This window comes from Zootoca vivipara, chromosome 11, assembly GCF_965207765.1.
Source record: "Zootoca vivipara chromosome 11, rZooViv2.hap1.1, whole genome shotgun sequence".
NCBI classification, from domain to species: domain Eukaryota; kingdom Metazoa; phylum Chordata; class Lepidosauria; order Squamata; family Lacertidae; genus Zootoca; species Zootoca vivipara.
Window position 1 is genome coordinate 31495805 of NC_142594.1, and position 23665 is coordinate 31519469.

Genomic DNA, 23665 nt, shown 5'->3' on the forward strand with positions numbered 1-23665 from the left:
ATGCACAGAATCCCACCCCACCCCTTCCTAAATGTTTTGGCCAAGCTTCTCAATGCCATCAGGTAGACTGCCTGTAGGGCTTCTCAGTGCAAGAGGCACCCATTGCTGGTGTAGTGGTCACAGTGTCAGACTAGGACCTGGGAGACCAGGGTTCAAATCCCCACTAGTAAATGAAGCTCACTGGGTGACCTTGGGCCAGTCGCTGCCTACCTCACAGGGCTGCTGTGGGTATTAAGGAAAAGGGAAAATCATGCACACCACCTGGAGCTCCTTGGGGAAAAAGGGTGCAATCAATAAACACGGCTGGGCCCCCGAGGTCTTTCGAATACAGCCCTGATAGATTACACCTGACTTTTCATTTTATGAAATGGATAGAGGTCACATACAGGTTCGCCACGATTTCCAGGTTTGCCAGCAGGGCCAACAGAGCCATGGGGGCCGGGAGCACCGAGACCACCGTTGGGGCCAGGGTTGCCAGGAGCACCACGTTCACCCTGAAAAGACGAAGGCAAAGGACAAAGGGAAGACCTTTAATTTTTTTATTTGCATTTTTAATACAGGGACAGAAAAGAAAAACAAGGACATCCCACATCCCCTTCCGTCCACCCCCCCCCCCAGTCGTACAACTTCCGTATCAATCTCGACATACAACTAAATACCTGGGGACTTCTCTGAACGGAAAACCTTTAGAAGCTTGGAGGAAGCACAGGCTCACTTCTGCCTAGAGAAGGGGAAAACGTGATTACCTTGTAACCAGGAGCACCGTCACGGCCGGGAGCACCATCGTTTCCTGGATTTCCCTGTGAAGAAAAATATAACATCACACATGGCATAGGGAAAAAAAGCTTTACTTTACTGACAGGGGAATGACAGCATGTGCCGTACCTCCCTCCTGCCCCCAGCTCCAGACCACAGAACAGGTGCAAGTGGACTAATCTGTCACACTTTATTCTTCCATTGTGATCACCCCCCCCCAAATTACTAGTTTCAGAGGGATGGATTCAGTTTATTTCTAGATTGTACTGATTTCCTAAGTAATTTAGACATTATAGAAACACACTGATCAATTTTTTTGCACTCTATTTATACATTTCATTTTATTACAGCTTTATTTCATCAGACCAAAAGTAATGGAATGTTCTGAGAACTGTGTGATTTTAATGGAAAAAAGGCAAAGGACACCTGGACGGTTAAGTCCCATCAAAAGGAGACTATGGGGTGCGGTGCTCACCTCGCTTTTCAGGCCGAGGGAGCCACATTCTCAATGGGCGAGTTTGGATAATCATATATTGGCTTAATAAGCTAGATTATGAATTAGCCTTTTGGCTACACATGAAGCCCATTCACTCTTCCCTTAATGGTGAGAGGGGGAAAAAGAAGATGATTATACATCACCCAGAAAACTTCATTCCTGATTGTACAGATCAGGAAAATATGTCTAACATCTAAGGAACAAGACATCATATTAAGCCAACTTCAAACCATGGCTTAATATAATACCGGTATCTTGCTCTAAAGCTGTTAACTGTATATTTCAAGCCTACATGAAATGGGAAATTATAGTCAATGGAAGATTTCCTGGTTTGTTTGCTCACTCGCACAAAGGGAGGAACAAAATGGCCAACTGTACAGTTCAGACCTCAGTTTATTGAGCTGATACATCTGAATATGGCCATTGCGAGGTTTCCTACAATGGCAGCTAGTGGAGCATGGGGATGCATTACTTTATAGGATCGAGTGGATTGCTGTCAATGACTTCCAAAGCACACTTTTAACATGCAAAGTAAGTACTTTACAACTGCTATCCTATTCATTGATCCCACTTCCATTTCACTGAATTAAAAAATAAATCTCAAACAAACAAACAAAAACCTTCATGCAAAAGAAAAACATCTGTGTTAAATAGCCTTCAAATGTGATTTCAAATGCTGCTGAAAATTTAGGATTCCACCTTCCCCACCTCTATTTTCCCCACTGTTATGACCAAAAAAGGTATACTTACATCACGTCCAGCTTCGCCCTGGGCACCATTCACACCAGGGGAACCCACGGGACCAGATGGGCCACGGGCACCTGGGGGGCCAGAAATACCAAGGGGTCCAGGCTCACCCTAAAAACAACAGCAGGGATACATTTCATTGCTGCTTGTATACTTAACTAGCAAAATATTCAATACATCCTATTTGCCCATTCATTATTTGACTACTATATAACTTTCAGCTGATGCCAGTAGACCATGCTTGATGCTCTACAGCAGGGATGGAGGAAGCTTTTTAGCCCAGAGTTATCTCCTTATCCACCACCCACTGGTAGGCCAAGTTTGATGTCACAATGATGCCATGATGCCTGCAGGGGTCTCCAAAAGCCCCTTTCAAAGTGCTATTTAGCACAGTACTTTGAAATGGGCTTTGCAGGTACTAACCCTAACCCTTTTCACCTGAGCCAGGTTTCTACCTGCCCAACACCAGACATCCTATATGATGTTCTACACCGCAGCTCAACTGAAAGCAGCTCTTGCTCATGGTACAGGTGCAGACTAAACTTCTGAGTCTGTTCCAGCTATGGCGGGGGCAAGCAAAAGTTTCCAAATGTGATTGGTTGAACAGCCTCACAGGGCAGGACCATATAACCGGTTTCCACTTGCCAAGCAACAGCCAATCCCAGACCTTCCTTCAGGGAATTTCTGGGACATGTCCTGCCAGAATGGTACAGTCTGGAGGCAGCTAGCTTGAGGGCATCACCTGAACTCCCACACCAGCATTGGTACCCAATGGCACATCCTATGAAACAGTGCCACAACACACTTGTAGAAGCAAGACATGAGACAGAAGCACACAACTCCAAAGGAGCAACTTTACACTGTGTTTCTCCTCCAGGTTAAAAAACCAAGAGTTCAGCATTGAACTTAGCATGGACCATTCTAATTCCAGACAAAGCATATCCACCACCCAGCTGAAGACTTGGCAAATATGGTACTCACAAGTGATCCAGCAATGCCTGGGAGACCACGTTCTCCTCTGCTGCCAGGAATACCAAGGATACCAGGAGCTCCAAGAATACCTTGAGGACCAGGGGAGCCAGGGGCACCCTACACAAAGAAAAGAGCAGAATAAAATTGTCAGATCCTATTTGCAGACTAGCAAACTTCCAATGTGTAACATGAATGAAACTGGTTCTTCCCGTCTCCTTTGGCAACTTAAATTGATCTCAGAAGTGCACGTATCTCTTCTGATGTACTCAGATTAATGTTATCCAGCCTTCTTAAAGACAAATCGGGCGACCTGTACCTTGCCTTGAAACCCTTATTCTGTTTCAGATCATCTTGTTTAAGTTTGGGAATGGGACTGCATGGCAATGCCAGAATAGGTCTATTGACCTCAATAGCAAATCAAATCAAAACATAGTCATTATTTGCCACTTGCAGGACCAATGAAACCAGCAGAAAGTGGGACTTCTTGCTGCAGTTGCCGCACCTGGAGAACGACTAGCAATTCTCAGTGGTGGTGTAGGCCATGACATCATTGATCCTTGGTGAATTATGCTAGCTATTCTCCACCTAGAACCATGCAGCTCCCTCCCTGCCCACCTCTATCAAGTGATGCCCTTTGGTAACAGGCACTGATTCCTTCCTTAAATTGTCTAAATAAGGCTATTGACCTTATGGTTGTGAATTCAGCCAGTAGCTACAAAGATTTAGCTTAGAATATACTGAGACCAATTTATACGTACATCAGTACTTTTGTACTATTTGATGCAAGGACAGATATTTTCAAAGTCTTCACTTAAATGCATTTTTTTCCTCTTTTTAGGCTATTCACGAGAGATTTGGGGGGGGGGGGGTGAGCCACATTATCATCGAGTGCAACAGACAATCCAGTCTGTCCAAACATTTTGTGGAAGGTTGAAACACCACACAATGCACAGAATTCTGGAGTCCTAAATATTGAAAATCAAGATTATATATATCCTTGACTTCATCCTGCTACATAGGGATGGGCTCGTATAAATAAAACAACTTCAAATAAATAAAGGTGGAATAGGGACATTGCTGAAAGCAGTCCTACTCAGAACAGCAAAGCTCATGAAGAAAGTGACATATTCCCCTGGAGTAAAAAATAAGAAGCAGAACTGGACTCAGAGAAGCCATGTCACTCCAATCCAGCAGAAGACCTGAATGGTACTGATGCATTGGTTTATGTCTAAAAGGTAAAGGTACCCCTGACCGTTAGGTCCAGTCACGGACGACTCTGGGGTTGTGGTGCTCATCTCGCTTTACTGGCCAAGGGAGCCAGCATTTGTCCGCAGACAACTTCCTGGTCATGTGGCCAGCAAGACTAAGCCACTTCTGGCGAACCAGAGCAGCGCACGGAAAAACGCCGTTTATCTTCCCGCCGGAGCGGTACCTATTTATCTACTTGCACTTTGACGTGCTTTCAAACTGCTAGGTTGGCAGGAGCTGGGACTGAGCAATGGGAGCTCGCCCCGTTGCAGGGATTCGAACCGCCACCCTTCTGATTGGCAAGCCCTAGGCTCAGTGGTTCAGACCCAGCGCCACCCGTGTCCTTAAAAGAGAAATACGGCAAGAATGACTAACACAGCCTTGGCCAACCTGGTGCCTCTCTCCAGCTGTTATGGACTGAACTTCCATAAACCCCAGGTAGCATCGCTGTGCTGGCTGGGGACTGATGGGAGTTGTAGTTCTGGAGGACACCAGGTTGGTGAAGGCAGGCCTAAGAACTGGTATTCAGGCATGACTGATCTGAACCGTTTTTAACTCTGAATTTTAACTTGCTGAACAATGGGTAATGACAATGAAAATGATGAGAAGGAAGGAAAATGAATTATTTGTAATAACTTACAGCAGCACCACTTTCTCCACTTGGACCTTTCTCTCCACTGAATCCAGGTGGCCCAACAATACCAGGTTCACCAGCACGGCCAACTGGACCGGTGTCACCACGTTGGCCTCTGATACCTTCTTTGCCAGCTGGGCCAGGAGGGCCAGGGGGACCAGTGATACCCTAGGATTAAAGTAGACAGGTAAATAAGTGCACATGGTTACATTGCTGGTGTAACCAGTTCACAGAGAGCAAAATATGAAACCAGATAGCAAAGCACCCTCCTACCCAAATTCCCTTCTTCCAGTGCTGCTTTGAGTAAAGGAGGGAGGAGTTTTCTTAATCTCATTCATTCATTCATTCATTCATATGCACTGTATAGATAAGCCTTCTGCTAATTTAGGGTTTTGGCCAGGCCTGTTGAGCCCAATTGTCACCGTGTCATGTATTCAATGGCTGCATATTTGCTGGAGAAGGTTGGTAGTGATGGATAACTTTCAGAGAAGCTTGCCCACTACTTCAGGTCTTCTTTTCGAACAACTGTTGACAAGGTTCCAAAGAACCCCAGTTATCCAGGATCGTTCTTTGCAAAGAGGAATTAGAAGCACAAGATCCCTTTACGTATTCTACCTTGTTTAAATTTACAGATGGAGTGTTCTCAGGGGCTACTTACAGCGGGGCCAGGGGGTCCAGATCTTCCAGCAGCACCAGGGAAACCAGTGACACCCTGTTGGGGGGGGGGGGAGATCAATGAAGAGATTAGGATTTACAAGGACCAGTAGGAGGGTGGATGTAGGAGAATCAACATAATAAGTTTCTAGACTTACAGGTGGACCAGAATCACCACGACCTCCAGTGGGACCAGCAGGGCCAATGGGACCCTATATACAAGAAGAAAGAGTAGGAAAAATGAAGATAAGCAGAGTACTGCAAAGTTCCAGCTGTCAAATATTGGCTCGATCATGACTGGAGTTAAAAATTAATGAAAGCTATGCTACTGACTTATTGGAAGGAGGATCAAACACTATTTCATACTCTAATGAAGGCATGGGGAACCTGTGGCCCACCCGATGATGTTGGTGTTGGGACTCCAATGGCCAATGCTATGGGATGATGATGGGATTTGTAGTCCAGCAACACACCACTAGTTTGTGACAGTAGTTATAACATAGGCAGGACACCATCCCAAAGTTGCTAACTTGGTTTTGAAGTGTGTTGACATTACCACTACCTTGTACATGAGATACTTTTTCTAAGAACAGTGGTGTTTCATATACTACCAACCACAGGCAGGAAAATTAACATACAAGTTACAATGTCCAGTCAATTGTTATTGTTGGCACCCATCTGCCTCGAGAGACAATGGAGGAGTGCGCCATTGAGGGTAAAGTCAAACTGTTGGGAAGTCACAGTGCCTGCTGTGGCTGTAGAAACCAATATGGGAGAGACATGTTTTGTTGCAGCTGGGCCAGTGAAGGCAGCCAGTTTTGCTGCACCACGGCATTTCTTCTCTCTGCACTCATCCCAGCGGTCATTTCAGTTCAGTCAGTACTCATATACTCTTCAAAGTACTACTCTTCATTCAATGAATTGATAATGCTTATGATAATTTGATTATCAGTGATATACCAGGAGAGCTACTGTATGTCAAAACTCCTTTGGAAATACACAATCTACCCAGAAAGATGGCCACTGGTATTGGTTCCTTACCATCAATCTATAGCATTTATATATTAACTCTTTGAAAACCACTTATAAGGAAGGAGTAAGGACCCTGTGGCCACATAGTTGCTGCTGGAATACAAATCCCATCATTCCTGACCACTGGCTATGCTGGCAGGAGTTGATTGGAGCTGGAGTTCATCAACACCCAGAAGGCCACAGATCCCCCCCCTGCAAGGTTTACCTAACTCTGAATTCCTCCAAATGTAGTGCCAAAGGCAATCCAGACTTTCACCCTTTTGGGAATGGCATGATTTGTTCCTGCTCTTTGGGAAAGATCTTAGGCACTTCACAAATCAGCCTAAGAGTAATTCTAGATTTGAACCATACAGCTATGCAATGGGTTTATGGATGTAGCACTATGAAATCCAAAGAGACTAGACATTTTGATCAGAAGGTGAGGAGAGTTTAATATGAAATTCATTTGACTTACAGAGGGGCCAGAGTTGCCAACAGACCCGACAACACCTTGTGGGCCTTGTTCTCCTTTAGGTCCTCTCTGGCCTCTTTCACCTTTAGCACCGGCCTGACCAGATGCACCCTTAAAGTCAAGAGGGGAGAAATGTTACTCAAAATACATTATAGCCCCAAACTATTAAAACTATTAAAAACCGTGTGAAAGCCAATCTTTCCCTTCATACTTACAGGAGGGCCGGCAAATCCAGGAGGACCAGCAGGGCCAACCTCACCACGTTCACCCTATTGGTAGGGGAGGAGAACCAAAACACATCCCAGTAAGAAAAGCTAATCTTCATTTCATATCAAAGGTTCCTAGAACCTGTTCATGCCACACTTTTAAAAGAAATTATTGCACTACTTACAGAACTTCCACGAGGGCCAGCAGGGCCAGCAGGGCCAGCGGAACCGGCTTCGCCCTGAAAGAAACACACAAAGGATTCGTGTTGCTAGGATATGCACCAGGCCGCCCACTATTGCAAGTCCATGGCGGAAGGCAGAAGCATCTACCCATCAGCCTCTTGGTGATCCACTGATGCAACTCAAAGCATCATGTGCCACAGGTGAGAGAGCAGGTGTATTGCAGCAGGGGGCCTTCAAAACAAATTGCTCCCAATGGCTTGGTCATGAGAGCCGAGCCACAAACAAGGGTATAATCAATCAATTAATCCCAAGGCACTTTTGGCTAGTTTGCCATATTTCATATGCCAGATCCTGAGCAAAACACATTCACTGCATTTTCTAAATGGATATGAGGAAGAAAGGTAAATTGAACCCATTGGTGTTCTATTTAGGCCCTGTTAAAAAAAAAGTGTTCTGTCCCCTTAAAGTACAGCCCAGACTCCTCATTCTCTCTAAGTCTAAGACAAAGATAGTGAGAATGTGACCCTCCAGATGTTGTCCGGCTCCCATCAGCCCCAGGCAGAATGGTCTGGGTTGATGTGAGATGGAGTCCAATAACATCTGGAGGGCCACACCTCCCCATCTCTGCTTTAAGGCTATGTTAGGGAGCCCAGCTTGGCAGATAAAAAACAACTCATTAATAAACCAGCCAAGTCACGGTCACCCAAACCTGCCTGCAGCCTGAATTAAAGGCTGAGCAGAGACAGCACAGCCTACAAATATATTAAGGACCTTCTACCAGTGCATTGAACTCAATGGGCATGATGAACTTGGGTTCATTTATTTCAGCAGGTCTGATCTTTTATTATGTATAATAGTAATGTTGTGTTTTAGTTGTTGTAACCTACCCTGGAACCTTAGGGCGAAGGGTGTGTAAATAACAACAACAGAATAGGCAGAATGCCATCTTTTAAAATGTAATCCTTTCCCTCCAACATTTTTTTAGCCATGCTTAACGTCTTTTCAATCAAATAATGGCCATGAATTCAAAGTGGCATGTTAAGGATGTGCAAGCGTTCTTTGCACTGAAGGCTCCTATGCCATGACAAAATAGTAGTTGTTTGCCTTGTGATCTTGGTGTGGGGGAAGCTGCTGTTTGAAAAAATGTAAGCCCAATAACATCCCTCTGGGTGCACCCTATGGAACCAGTTACACCATTAATTCAATTTCCAGCCATTGGTCTTGACCGCAGATCTTAACAGATATAAAACCATACAGATACAGGTAAACAGGCAGGTAGCCATGCAGCCTACACTTATCACCCAAGAAGGGGGGGGGGATCAAATCAAATCAAATCAAATCATGAAAAGTACAGTTCAAGCCTTCATTTTTAAGTGTGTTCAAGGAAATGTCCCTACAAGCCTCTGCTTGAAATCGCATGAGAGCAAGGTGCTCAAAATAGCCACCGTGCTCTTGCGCGTGCTAGGGGGGGGGGAAGAGGATGTCCTGTTTTTTTCCAGGGCAGTTGACATGTATATTTTACTAGGGATGTTCCCTCAACCATTTCATTTCCTGGGGCATATTGACATCTTTAGGGAGTTTTCATCATTATTTACTGTAGTTATATCCTGCCCTTTCCCCAAACTGGGACTCAAGGCAGCTTACAGATAAAATAGAAAGAGCTAAAAACATAGAAAAGATAATCATTAAAAAGCAATTAAACACTAAGAGAATTAAAACTAGGTGGACAGATCTATTAAAAATACAGATAACAGCAACAATAACACCAGCGCCTTCCTTAAAAACAGTCAGTTCCTAAAAGCCGGTTGGAATAGGAAGGTATTCACCTGCTGGTGGAATGACAACAAGGAGGGAGCCAGTCTAATTTCTACAGAAAAGTCTGAGAGCATAAATATTGATTAATCTAAAGCCAGGGTGTTGACCCTGTCGCCCTCAAGATGTTGCAGAACTGCAACTCCCATCAGCCTCAGCCAGCACAGCCAGGGATAGATAATAGGAGCTGTAGTTCAGCAATATCTAGAGGGTGACAGGTTCCCCATCCCGGATCAATGATTTAGGCTGCAATCCTCTACCCACTTATCTGGGAGCAAGACCCACTGAACTCAATGGCACTCACTTCTGTGTAGACGTGTGCAGGATTGCAGTGTTAGAGTTGAGTCAGCTGGGCCTAGTGCAAGAATGGGTAGCCTGTGGCCCTCCAGATATTTTTGGACTACAGATCCCATCATCCCTGACCATGATGGTTCAGGTTGATGGGAGTTGGAGTCCAAGAACATCTGGAGGGCCAAAGGGTCTCCATCCCTGGCTTAGCAGATAGCATATTTGGCGAAGGCAAAGAAAAACTGGATTCAAATCTTCGCTCAACCTTTGGCTGACTGTGTTCTTATGGGCATGCCATTTATGTTCATTTCTCCATCTGTAAAATGGGACCATTAATAACCACAGATGATGAATAAGATAATTACTAGGAGGCTCTTTGGACAGGAAGAAATGCTATAGGAATAAGCAGCGGTTTTTTTTCCCTGTGGGGTACGCAGGGGTACGCATACACCTAAACATTTTGTGTCCATTTACTGTATTTATTTTTCCAGATTTGAACTATAAAATGGCGGTTTTCTTGAGTCAAAACGAGAGTACCCCTAAACTTTTTTTTAAAGAAAAAAGCACAAGGAATAAGGAAAAAAATAGGATAAGACCCAATGCGTAGGACTGCACTGTAGGTATTGTTTTAACTTTCTCTGTTGTGTGTAACTTTTCCCTACCATACCACTAAGATATTTTAAAACATAAAGCAGATTATAAATGCTTTCGAACAAACAAACATCTTGATATTTTCCCCCTTGTGTTTTATTTGGATGCTGTAACATTGGAGGGGTGAATCTCACCCATGAGAAACTGCCTTATGCCACTCGATTGGTCCATCTGGCTCAATACTGTCCACATTGACAGCCAGGAGACAGCTCAGTCAGTAGAGCATGAGATTCTTGATCTCAGGGCCGTGGGTTTGAGCCCCACATTGCCCAAAAGATCCCTGCATTGCAGGGGGTTGGACTAGATGACCCTCGTGGTCCCTTCCGACTCTACAATTGTATGATTCTGATACAGGGATTCTGTGATCCAGGGTTTCGGGCAGGAATCTTTCTCTAGCCCTACCTGGAGATGCATCGAACCCGGGACTTTTACATGCAAAACACATGTTATACCACTGAGCTATGGCTCCTTCCCATACTAAATGCAAGCCTACTAAGCATCTGAAAAGTCTGCCACTTACCCTTTCACCAGTACTTCCAGCAGGGCCAGGCGCACCAACTGCACCAGGAATACCCTGAAAAAAATCAAGCAGAATTACAGGTTTGAATCTAGGGTGCTTTTTCTCCCCATGTTAAACCCACACCAGAAGAAAATTATCCAGGCTAATTGCACAAATGAGAAAAAACCCACACATTTAGTTTTTGTTTTTTTAAAAAAGGTTTTGTATTGTTTTTAGGTGTTGTTTTTTAATCCAGCATCAGAAATCAATGTAATAGTTGTCCAAACAAGTGGCATTAACTTCCTTAATAATACCGGTGACGTATTTTCAAGATCTTCAGTGATCTCTCATTTACTTTTGAAAGTTACTTCAGGCTAATATCACTGAAGATGCAGAATTAATGGGCTATGTATTGGGACCTCAATCCAATTGTTTTTCTCTCCCCCTCTTGGTTACTAAAAGGACTGAATGCTTGGCTCCTGGGAAATAAAGCAATTTAAGAAGTACTGTACTTACCCGTGAACCATCTCTTCCTGAAGTTCCGGCTTCTCCTCTGAAGCCTGTTGGACCCTGAAATGAAGCAGGACACAGCATGAATTCTGAGTCTCACTAATTAAGAGGTTTTCAACCTTTTTGAGTCCACAGCTCCCTTGACCAACTACATTCTTTCTGTGGCACCCCTGTGGGGCTCCAGAGCCCATTTATGTCACCCCTTGCCTGCATAGCTGGCAGCTCCTCACCCTTTTTCAAACACCCTCTGTTGTGGGGTGTTCCCTTAGCCCTCTCCCCTCTGCTTGGGAGTCCTCTGGGCAGCTGCTGCCGCCACCCCTGATCTCTGAACTGCCCCCACCCCAAAGAGAGGTGCCTCCTTACTGGAAGGGGCCTGGGAAGCACCCCCTGGACAGCCCCAGAGGCACCAATTGCCTGGGGAGCTTGTAGCCGGGGCTGCTGCAAGAAGCAGCAAAGGTGCAAACCTTTGGGAGGCAGAGATGTGAGATGTCATCAGAAGAGGGGGGGAAGGAAAGAGAGATAGAGGCTAGTGTTGTCCACAGCACCCCTTACCATCATTCAAGGCACCCCAGGGTGTCACGGCACACTGGTTGAAAACCACTGCTTTAACTGACTGCTAGGAATGTGTGCTTTATGTGGCAATGGTTCTTAAAACTTAGCAGTGGGACTAAGGACATGTCTGTTGGCAATTCAACTATATTGTTCTCCATAACCTGCACTGCCTTGTCGCAATGATCCACCCAATGACACCCCTGCGTGTGATTATTGCCATTGAATACTAACTTCACAATCACTGTAGAAGCTGTTACCTAAGGATTTAGAGCTTTCTTTACACGGGAACTATGTATTTGATTTGATTATTGGTTGCTGATCGTAATCAGGAAGTCTAAACTTCAGAAAGAAATCTAGATGCAAAGTCATAATCCCTGAAGAGGCAAAGCAAGTTGGTCTGCTTTGCATTCATCAACAGAGTAGATCCAAGTGATAAAATAGTCATTTAGTGCCTTCTTAAAAATTTGATTGACTGGAGGCTGCCTCTCTTGGGGAATCATTTATGGGCAGTGCCACACACACCCTATAACCTTGTCCTCTCCTGCTACCACAATGTTTGAACATTCTACAGAGGGCTGGAGGTCCAAGGGGACGAGCCACTACCCACAAATCACTCATTTCACAGGCCTCTCTCCATCTGTCAATCTGTTCTTGTGGCCCACCAGATATTGGACTCGATTTCCCAGTGTCTCTGGCTATGCAGACTGGGTCCGGAGTCCAACAACATCTGGAGGACACAGGCTACCGACTCCCAGTCTATATAACAGGCCCTTACTGGAAGGAGATGGATTAGACACAGAACGAATGAAACCAAGAGCGTAACTATGGGTAGCTGTTTTTTCACAAAATAATGGTTTTGTGCCTGCATGTACTAGCAGGAGGGGGAAGCTTTGTCTCTCCCTAGATGATTACATCATCAATTAGTGAAACCTTCAATAGTTAAGATGCTTTCTCCATCTCCTTCTACTTTGACCTTGTGCAGATATACCACATTTCCTGGTGGAGCTATGCAGAACTTTCAGTCCTTGCTGAAATTCATACAGAAAAAGAAAAGCAGAAAGCATCCAACTTCCTAACCTCCAGAGCATTTTCCCTTCAAGGCTGTATTTTTTTTGTATGATCAATAGCTAATTAAATATGATTTCCTTATTTTCATTTTTCATGTCTGTCGCTTCTTTATTTTCACCCCCTTTGCAACTACCAATGCTCTGGGTTGCTCTGGGTTAGTTCCATCTTCTGCAGATGGAAAAAAACCACACCCCTATTTTTCTCCATTTTTACTGAATCAATAAACCAGACAATTCTAATATCAATGCCTGGAAAAGAAATTGGATCCACACTAACAAGAGAGTTGAATGTTACAAACACCTCCCCAAACACTTCCCAGTGAACTCCGTTCATCAAATAATTATTGCTAGCTCCTTCAAGATCATCTAATATTTTTTATTTTAAAAATCACGAATAACATTATGAAATGAATTTTAAATATAGTTGGTTCAGCAGAAGGCATGCTTTTGTGGACAGGAATGCCACTATCACATTCCCCACTAAGCCAATTGCTTGCAGATGCCTATGATGTAGCGTCCCTGGAAAACACAGTCTCACTCACATATGTACTCAAGAACTTTGGGTCTTGATAAACTGAACCAGAATAATAATAAATTAATTGACAGAATTAAACTAGCAGATCACTTATTACACAGAAGGTATCCAAGTGACTTGCCGCATATGATTCTAAGCCAGGAAAACTGAGCCTAAGACTTCCTACTCCAGCACAAGTGCTTAAAATGGGGGTCTCTTGATTACTATAGCTACTGATGACCTGGGGTCATCAGCTTACAAAGCATGGGCAGTACCACTGAGCAACTACAGCCTTTCCCTCAAAGAAGACCTTGCAATTAAAATACACCAGGGACGACTTTGTGGATGTGATGAGTTGTTGGTCAGGAATCAGCTTGCCTCTTATTGGCCTTACCTTTTCGCCTTTGCCTCCTGGGACGCCAGCAATACCTCTCTCGCCAGGCATTCCACTAGGACCAGCTGGGCCTGGGGTACCAGCGGCACCAGCGGCACCAGGTTCGCCCTAGGAGAACAGGAAAAGAAAGATTCAATCTTCAAGAGCCCTAGGGGGAAATGAGCCACATGCTTCATTGTACTGCCTGCGAATAGCTGTTAGTATTCTGAAAGGTACTGCATTTCTGAGTGCTGCTGGGTTCTCTGTACAGAAAAATACTTATCACGTGACATTCAAACCGATCCATTCTCCAAACACGCAGGTAAAAGCAGTGGAATACACCCCAAGCAGAAATGTCTGGTTTGGAATAGGTCTGATTAAAATGGATCGATTTGGAGGACATCTTTTGGGTGTTCAAAATTAACCCAATATGAGATTGACTTTGTTATCATCTTGGCAGTGTCAAGGGATGCCAGGAACCATGTGAATTATATTTTCCAAGAGTTGTATCCAACTAAGCTATACTCACTATTGAAATTGATGGGCCTAAGCTGGCCATGCCCATTATTTTTATTGGGTCTTCTCTGAATAGGAATAACCCCTGAATAGCTCAGTCAGTAGAGCATGAGACTCTTCATCTCAGGGTCATGGGTTCAAGCCCCACGTTGGGTGAAAGATTTCTGTACTGCAGGGTGTTGGACTAGATTACCCATATGGTCCCTACCAACTACAATTCTAAGAAATCTATGAAACATTGGATATAGACATGTGCTTTCTGTCTTCCCTGCAGCAACATCCAGGGCTTGAAACCTGATAGCCAATTAGCAATACTTTTCTGGAGGCCCCTGTGTACTGCTACCACCCCTCAATTTGATTAAGGGGTAGAGAAACCAAACATAGATCCATTACAGATTGACCAGGACTCCAGATCCAGAATCAATGTGCAGGGTGGAAGTTTACCAAAATCAATCACAGAGCATCCCTGTAGACATCTGGACTCTGCCTCATCACGAATGCTGCAGTGAAAAGTGTCATCCTAAAGCTGGGACTAGTAAGTATATACAGGTGAAACTCGGGAAATTAGAATATCTTCAAAAAGTTCATTTATTTCAGTAATGCAACTTAAAAGGTGAGACCAATATAAGAGATAGATGCATGACATGCAAAGCAAGATATGTCAAGCCTTTATTTGTTGTAATTGTAATTATTTGTTGTTAGGCGGGTCAATTATAAATGGAATGTAATTAATGAAATGCAATAGCGATGTTTATTTTTGTTTATTATTGTATTATTGTAACTACAGTGGTGCCTCGCAATACTAATATAATTCGTTCCGCGAGTCAATTCGTTTTGCAAAAAATTCGTCTTGCAAATTGCGGTTTCCCATAGGAATGCATTGAAATTTCTTTTTTTGCCCATAGGAACACATTAATTAAATTTCAATGCATTCCTTTGGAAAACTGCGATTCTCAAGACGAATTTTTCGCAAAACGAATTCGTCTTGCGAGTCACCATCAGATCGCAAGACACATATGTCTTGTGAAAAATTCGTCTTGTTGCAGGGCATTTGTCTTGCGAGGTACCACTGTATTTGTTTTATTACTGTGGAATTTCCAAAAGAAAGCATTTGTAAAAATAAAAATAAAAAATAAGTTGCATTACTGAAATAACTGCACTTTTCGACGATATTCTAATTTTCCGAGTTTTACCTGTATGAAGCTGCAACGATGCCAGTAGAGAGAAGCAGAAGAAAATGATCCCTGATCTAGACAAAGCCACATGACTGACAAGCTCCAGATGCATAATGAGGATTCCAAGCCATGTTCATCTAACAGCACCCTACCCAACCCCTACGCAACAACCTCATTTGAAATTTAAGAGGATGTTCTAAAGCACCTATTAATGCCAAATAAAAAGCTGCTACTCGGTCAACAGCAGGCTTGGTGATAGACAAGCTCTTGAGTTTGCCTATGGTGGGTTCTCTGTATCACAGATGCCATTTCTAGAACAAGAGTGGTGAGTGCCTGGCCCTTCAGATGTTGGACTACAACTCCCTTTATCCCTGATGATTGGCCTTGCTGGCCAAGACTGGTGGAAGCTGCAGTCCAACAACATCCAGAGGCCTGCAGGTTGCTCATTCCTCTTTTAACAGTTACACTTCTGATGACAAAGACAAGCAACTGATACCCAAGCCAAAAATACCCCTATGTGGCCACTGCACCGTTCACCGATAATGCAAGATCTTAAAAGGCAGCAAAGCAGCAGACTGTTGACATGCTACACACACCAGGCACACATGTATATGGGAGGTTGCCATCAGGCTCCGGCTAAGCGCTTGCATCAAGGAGATGACACTGCCCTCCCCAGGATTTCAGAAAAATAGCACCCTTTTTGCCTTACCTTGTTACCATCAGTTCCTGGTGGGCCAGATGGGCCACGGTTTCCAATGGAGCCGACAGGACCTGCAGCACCACTTTGACCCGGAAGACCACGCTCACCCTGGAGGAATCAGATGGGCAAGAAGTCAATTGGAATCCAGAGGCCCTGAATTTTGATAGCAAGCTTAGCATTTAGCACTGAAGCCTGGAAGATGTTAGTGGTGCCACCGGCAAATGCTTTTTTTTTTTTTTTTTTTGCTTCTTCGCTCATACACAGCTGATGAATGGGATCTAGGCTTAAGGGCAGGAAGTCCCATTGGTTTCCATGGGACTCGCTTCTGAGCCAGAGTGTTTAGGAGACTATCCCTTTACTTGGCTAGAATTCAGTTCCTCCCTGTCAATATAAGGACATCAATTTGCAACTCTGCATATCCTATGCATTTTATGAATGGATGCTATATTCACGCAATATTTTATAAATACAATCTGATAATGTGCTATGCATGCCATACATGCATATATAAATTATACTGGACACTGAACACATTAACAACACTTAATGGATGCAGCATTAACCGTATGATCTCAATATGTGTGTTGCTGTCTTCTGTAAAAATCTTCAGAAGGTGAAAATGTGGTTTTGTGTATTATAGGTGGAAGACTAGAAACGGCAGCCTTTCCCCTTGGGAAATCTTCCACAATGGAGATGAGGCATAGGAACCCAAGAAGCTGCCTTATACAGAGTCAAGCCATTTATCTCAGCAGTGTCTACTCTGACTGGGAGAAAACCTCCAGGGTTTCAGACAGGGGTCTCCCCCAGCCCTATCTGGGATTGCACCTATGAAATGCTGCATGCAGAGCATGTGTGTTACTACTGAGCTGTGGTCCTTTCTCCCAAACAGAAACCCACTCCAATAGCAGTGGTTATTCAAGGGTATTCTGAACTCATCTTTCTTAGTTCAAAGGCAGGTATTGCAGACTTTAGGAACAAAGCAAAGCACAGTGAAAAATAAACTTACTCTTGGACCAGCAGGGCCAGGGAGGCCAAAATCACCATGAAGACCCTATGCACAAGAGAGAGAGAGAGAGAGAGAGAGAGAGAGAGAGGTTATGCTTAACTTTGAACATGTTTTCCTTACTGTCATTTTAAGAATTATTATAGCTACCGACTGATGTTATTTCAATCCAGTGAGATAAAAAAGGAGATGCACATTTTGATCCCAAAACTGCAGTGCCGCAGAATGTAGGGCTCAAGCCACAAGAGAGAATTTGACTCTGTTGTTGCGTTCATTCTCATTCTCTCTCTCAGGCTGGCAGACAACCTCACAGGGTTGTTGTGAGGATGAGGAAGGGACCAGCCATGCACACCACCTTTGGAGTAATGGTGGGATAGAAGAACCGACCGATGATCAATAAAAAAGACATATATTTTAAATCTGTGCGTATTCACAGGAAGAGGGGGGAGGGAACCTACCAGTTTAACCGATTAAGTGGCCATATTTCTAAGGGCAAAATGTGGTTGTGGTTGTTTTCATTTTTACAAGAGTGCTTTCCATGCTGCGCACTGCGTTATCCATACTCACAAGCCAAAAAACAAAGGCGCCAAGGATGTCCAGTTGGCTGGAGCATCACAGGGCAGGTACACTGAATCACTTTAACTCCCCCTTGGTTTGAGAGGGGATTATCAGACAAACCATGCCAAAATATTGTGTTCCAAGCACTGACCATGCTGCCTTATGGTTACATCAGGGAAGATGTAAAGGGCAGTTGCTAGAATGAAAGCACAGGCACTGCTATGGAGCTTGTCCCTACACAAGGGAGCCAGAGGGCCTCTTTAGAGGAAGCATGCCAATCTGGCCACATTGGACACCTGTGTATGACAGGTGGTAGCAGGATTTCTCTCACTGTGGTTAGACAGGCACAGACTTTCTCTCTGTCACCCTACCAAGGTTTGGGGCACTGCATTCATGTGGTTCGGGGGAAAACAACATCTTATCCATAAATGTATTGTGTTCAATTACCCTTTCGCCTGGTTTGCCGGCTTCACCAACTGGGCCTGAGGGACCTGGAAGGCCCTAAAAGGAAAAGAAACAGATGGTAATCGTCAACAACCCACAATCCTTTCGTGCATTATGAAAAGTTACAGGTGAGCCTGCACAAAAGTATTAGTGAACGCAATCTAAAATGTGAGGGCTCTTATGTCTCACAGGCTTCGTTCAAGACACATGGACACAGGATGCTGACTTCCTGTCAGAGCACTGGCCTTTTTTAGATCAGTATTGTCCACATTTATACTGGCGGAAGCTCTCCTAGTTTTCAGGCCGGGGACATTCCCAGTCCCCTCTGCAGATGTTTGGGACTGAACATGGGATATTCTGTATAGGCAACTCCCCGTTTATGAGGGGGTTATGCTGCGAGGCACCCGTGTGTTTAAGTAAAATCACGTGCATTGGGAGCACAATTGAACAAAGCCTGCAAACACCCTCCCAACCTCCTTGCTCAAACTCTCCACAGTCTTCAAAGGTCACTGCAATGGCTCCCGGGATTCCACTTGCAAAGGCTCGTGGGATTGCTATGTGCTGTTTTTATGCCATTTTTGCTACTTCCACACTCTTTTAGGGCCGTTTTTGCTCCTTTGCGTCCCACTTCTGGGTTCCTGTGCGCAGTCATGCATGCCCTGAACACGCATAAATGGGGAGTTGCCTGTGCAAAACCCACATGGTCTGAAACATCTATGGATTACTATTGCTGTTCTCTGCCCAAACCATCTTATTATTGTAATTTGAGTGGCAAACCCCAGATCTTAAAACAGCTCTTTCCTTCACTGAAGTGCGTTCTACAGATTGTCAGGATGACTCCCTTATATGAAAACCAAGCCATGTGCAAGACAACTCCTTGCAAGACCACATTAAGAGATTCTTAAGAAAGATGTGGCTTAAATCAGTTCAAATTATCTACCACTCCTGTTTTTGTGCACTAAACACATTTATACTCTGTGCATTGTGCGAGCCAAGACATACTGAAATGCTTCTGATCATTTGTTCTTAGCGTAGTTTCCAACCACAAACAGTGCAAAATCTGCATTAACATTAGCTAGTAAGAAAGACCAAATTTGTTTAAGGAGAGCAAGGGAGGCAAATTTTGGCCTCTAACCCTGACCACTGAGAGGCTGCCTCCCAGGAGCATCCCTGCAATGGGGAGAGCAACATAACCCCACCTATCAGCCACTGAAGGAGCAGCTGCTCCAATCCTTGCTTTCCTCATCCCTCCCCATTCCTTTTTCCTTTTCTGCTGTGTTTATTAGATTGTGAACCTGTGCACAGAGACCCTCTTATATTTTAATGTGTGCACAGAGCTTAAAATGTTTCAGGCACTTGTTAAATAATAATACTTGTATTATCATCATCCTCACCACCACCACTTACTTGGAAGCCAGGAGCACCAGCTGGGCCAGTTTCACCTTTAGCACCAGGGTTGCCCTAGAGGAATTAAAAGACGGAATAAAAATAAGCATCCAGTGCCTTTGGAGTGGAAGCGTGGCTAGACAGCTCCCCCCCCCCCGTCGACTTTTTTCTGTATTAAAATCAAGGAAGTTCAATGGCCACAATGAAATAGGCAACTGCCCCTGCAAAGCTACCCAAAGAAAGGCACATGAAGATCAGTGCCCTCCATTGAAGTTAATGGGCAGACACAGGGCAAAGTGGAACTCTGTGTTTGTGTCAAAGGTTAACAATGATGACCATGTACTTACAACAACACCAATTGGACCTTGAGCGCCGTTATTTCCCTCAGGACCAGGAGCACCCTAAAATAACAGAGGGATGAGTTATGTAAAATATGGACAATATACACCATGTTTGTTATTTTCCTAAAAATAAAATGGCATCACCTTAGCTAACTATCTATTTAATGAACGAGGTGTTCCCTCCATGAGATGTAATCCAATGACTTTGAACACTGGTACCATGTAGAAGCTAACCTATGGCACGTGTACACATACACATGCACACAAACACATTGCTTGCTTGCACACATGGTAGAGTTGCTCCACACACACACACAAAACCTGTTTCCTTTGCATTGAAAATGGAAGATAATAGACAGGAAGACAGGTAGTATAGAGGTTGGCAATTCCTGTACAATTACTGCTCTCTTAACTAAGGCATGTTCATTGGGACATAAGAGAGTTGCACATACCCGTTGGCCAGAAACACCAACATGGCCTCTGTCACCAGGTTTGCCAGGCTCACCCTATGGCAGAAAGAAAAGGAAAGGAGAACAAGATTAGAACAAATACCAGCTACGCTCAGGTTCCTTTATTTGGGCTGATGCATCTCTTCTATTTCCGAAGACCCACTTGTGCTCTCTGAGACTGGAGTCAATGTCGGGGTGCGGACGGCATGAATGGGTACCTGTTGAGGTCCCTACGCTGGCCAATGAGAACTACATTTGCTGCCCCTCCTACTTATGGTTCCCACCTGTTTGCTCACAAATCCCCTGTCCCAGTGATGTCTAGTGATGGCAGGAAGCATGAGAAGAAGCAGTTCTCTCCCCGGGAAGCCAGCAGGTCCTCCACTAAGGGCATTGTGCCTAAGGACCTTCCCTCTCTTCCCAACCCCAAACCTAGGCAGGGCATTGATAGGGACCATAACATTACACTAGCACTGTAGTGCCATCACTCTGGCATTTGTTGCTGGGTTACCAGAAAGTTTAACACAAAGTAGGCATTGCAGACAATTGCTCATGCTACCAGGCTGTTATATGGTGGTACCCCCCAAGCTCCACTGCACTTACATTGGGACCTTTAGGTCCTGGGAATCCGATGATGCCAGGTTCACCTCTTGGACCAGCGGGACCAGTTGGGCCAGCTCTACCATCAGCACCAGGCAGACCCTAGAGGAGGGAAACAAACCACATTGATTTTATCCTAGGTATATTGCTTGACCTCCACTGAGAGCAGCACACTTCCAATGAAGACATTATAGCTATATTGCATATCAATACATTGCATATCACTATCATGATGCTATAGACTACTGGTATACTATATCTATGCTATAGATGATATATTACATATCAATATCATGATGCAACCTAGCCTCTAGACTCACCCTCTTTCTCTTCCCAGATCTAAAACAGGCTTCCTCAGCCTGATGTTATTGGGTTTCCAACTCCCAAGACCATTGGCCATGTTGGCTGTGGATGATGGGAGATATTCTCCAACAACATCTGGAAAACACCTGACCTGGTTGAGGAAAACTGGAAAGGGAGAGGTTCTGCTGCAGGTCTGTGTTCAGAGGCCTGTCTGGAAGCTTCTGTGAAACCATTTTAATAAACCAGCACCTGTGCAGAGCCTGAATCAGTAGACAAGGTTCAACAGACACCGCAGTGATTATTTCCTAAACTGGTCTGTAGTTGGGCCTGGGATGGCAGAACGGCTTTGAACATGGGAATGTCCCAGGCTCAGACTCTGGGCTCACTAATGATCTCTTGAGAAAATTGCTCAGGGACTTGCAGGATGCTGATGAGTGTGAAGCTGGGAGAGGGGACCAGTGAGCTGTACCAGCCAGGAGGCAACAGTCAGAGGCAGGGGACACTTCAGAGCTGGAGGATGGATTACAGGATGGGTTGGAAGAAGCGAGGGAAGAGGCAGTTTGGGCAAGTGAGGGGCTGTGTGTGCTGCCCCACTCTCTCTTGCACCACTGTCTCCCAGAACCAGGAGGGGATTGAAGAGGGAAGAGCAGAGACAACTTCTAGGCAGACGTAGTCTCAGGCTGTGTGGATGCAGCCCACCAGGGGGAGGCACATAAACTGGTGGAGAGGGAGTGACCCCCTGTTGCTGCAACTGCTCCATATATCGCAGACCACGGAATAGCTGCCTGGACCCTAGACTGGTGTGTGTGGGTATCTGGAACAATAGGAACCACTGTAAGTGTCCACTTTTGACAATATTGTGTTGGCGATCTGCCATGTGCATTCCTTTGCCTAGGGAGCACCGTGACACCAGGCTAAACAGGGTAAAAATGTTATAGAACACAGCTGTGGATATTACTTATAAGTCTACAACTGTTAACTAAAAATCTGCATTTTAAAAAATGATATATTTGTAGGGTAAAGTGTGGGCTACTTACAGCAAGACCTTCTTTGCCAGCAGGGCCTGGGCTTCCAGATTGACCAGGGAGACCCTAAAAAGCACAGACGTTTCATCTTAGTATCATCTTTGGGGCTTCCTTCAAACAGGAATGTTAGAATTCCTCCTCCCTCCCTCTTTCAGACACCCACCACTTAAATATATGCACAAATGTAGTATAAAGGTTTGTGGCTATTAGGGATGGAGGAGACTTTGGTCTGGCCTGCATTTTTAAGTGAACGAGCCTCATTTTCAATGCAGCAACATGGATCAGATTGTAATTATCTTCCAATTTAGCGCTTCTCCAAATTTTGCATTTTTGGCTCAAAAAACATATTGAAGTGCTTGTTTTAGGATAAAATATGCACTGCCAGGTTCACCTCTTGGACCAGCTGGACTTTTAAAACAGATTAATGGAGAAATGGGATGGAGTTTATTTATCAATGAACGCGACAGAAACTGATGCAGACCGGAAGTAGTAACAAGCGATTGACAGATCAGTCTATCTACCAATTAAATCCATGTTTACTGGGAAATGTCCATATTGAACTCATTGGTATTTACTCCCAAATCACAGTGCAAACCTACACAGGTTTAGTAAGCATAGCTGTCAACCTTTCCCCCTTTTTAAGGGAAATTCCCTTATTCCGAATAGGATTCCTCGCGAGAAAAGAGAAAAGTTGACAGCTATGATGTATAGGGCTGCACATCACCTAAGCTCATTGTGCTTAATCCCAGGTAAGTTAGGGTCGGGGTGCAACCCAAATGTCCACTGCAGCCTCAGTTTCATATCTGTATAATGGGAATACAAATAACCTCACAACGTGGTCGTGAGAGTTGAATAAAAATATAAAGTTCTCATAGCCAAACATTACTAACCATCACCATAAACCATGCTGCATTTTTTAAATGGGCCATTTTTTAAATGCAAGCATTATTGGAGGCAGAGGGGAAACCCTCCATTTATTTGGATGCTGCTGCCTTGCAACGTCACCTGATCCTCATCCTCTCCCTTGATACTTACTCTTGCACCCATGAGACCAGGTTCACCGGGGCGTCCAGAATCACCATTGGGACCTTTAGCACCAGCAGCACCAGTAGCACCACGGTTTCCAACAGCTCCCTACGGAGGAGAAACAAACCCACAAGCAGCTCCAATGAGAGGGAAGCAACAACGGCAGGAAGAACATCTCTTCAAAAGAAACAAAAGAAGCAGCAGAAGAAGAAGGTAGCTTACCATAACACCAGCTCTGCCGTCAGCTCCAGGCAGACCACGAGATCCAGGAACACCCTATGAAGGAAAAGAGCATACAAATATCTGGTCAGAAAAGAAGAGAGAGTTTCAGTCAACAGGCAAAGGCAAGGCTTGCTACAGCAAAGGATTTACAAAGGAATGCTTGGCATTTGTGATGGGATTAGGGCCTCCCGAGAAAGCGACTTTCCCTTCACTTCATAAAAATAGTTGAACTGGGCAAATGTGCACCCAATGGCTGGAGTGAAGCAGAAATGGGA

General features: G+C 44.5%; 1 protein-coding gene across 1 annotated transcript in view; it reads right to left on the reverse strand.

Annotated features, from left to right (window-relative positions):
• COL1A2 (collagen type I alpha 2 chain) overlaps positions 1–23665 on the reverse strand; it is a 61778-nt gene that overhangs the window by 9371 nt on the left and 28742 nt on the right. The window contains exons 20-42 of the mRNA XM_035128748.3: positions 23391–23444; positions 23178–23276; positions 22155–22208; positions 20818–20916; positions 20221–20274; positions 19775–19828; positions 19449–19502; positions 18045–18098; positions 17043–17087; positions 16046–16144; positions 13667–13774; positions 11146–11199; positions 10651–10704; positions 7382–7435; positions 7206–7259; positions 6994–7101; positions 5666–5719; positions 5512–5565; positions 4860–5021; positions 2981–3088; positions 2003–2110; positions 747–800; positions 387–494 (exon numbers count right to left, since the gene is read on the reverse strand). Of these exons, the coding sequence (XP_034984639.2) occupies positions 387–494; positions 747–800; positions 2003–2110; positions 2981–3088; positions 4860–5021; positions 5512–5565; positions 5666–5719; positions 6994–7101; positions 7206–7259; positions 7382–7435; positions 10651–10704; positions 11146–11199; positions 13667–13774; positions 16046–16144; positions 17043–17087; positions 18045–18098; positions 19449–19502; positions 19775–19828; positions 20221–20274; positions 20818–20916; positions 22155–22208; positions 23178–23276; positions 23391–23444 (1746 nt within the window). The remainder of the gene's footprint in view (positions 1–386; positions 495–746; positions 801–2002; positions 2111–2980; positions 3089–4859; positions 5022–5511; positions 5566–5665; positions 5720–6993; positions 7102–7205; positions 7260–7381; positions 7436–10650; positions 10705–11145; positions 11200–13666; positions 13775–16045; positions 16145–17042; positions 17088–18044; positions 18099–19448; positions 19503–19774; positions 19829–20220; positions 20275–20817; positions 20917–22154; positions 22209–23177; positions 23277–23390; positions 23445–23665) is intronic.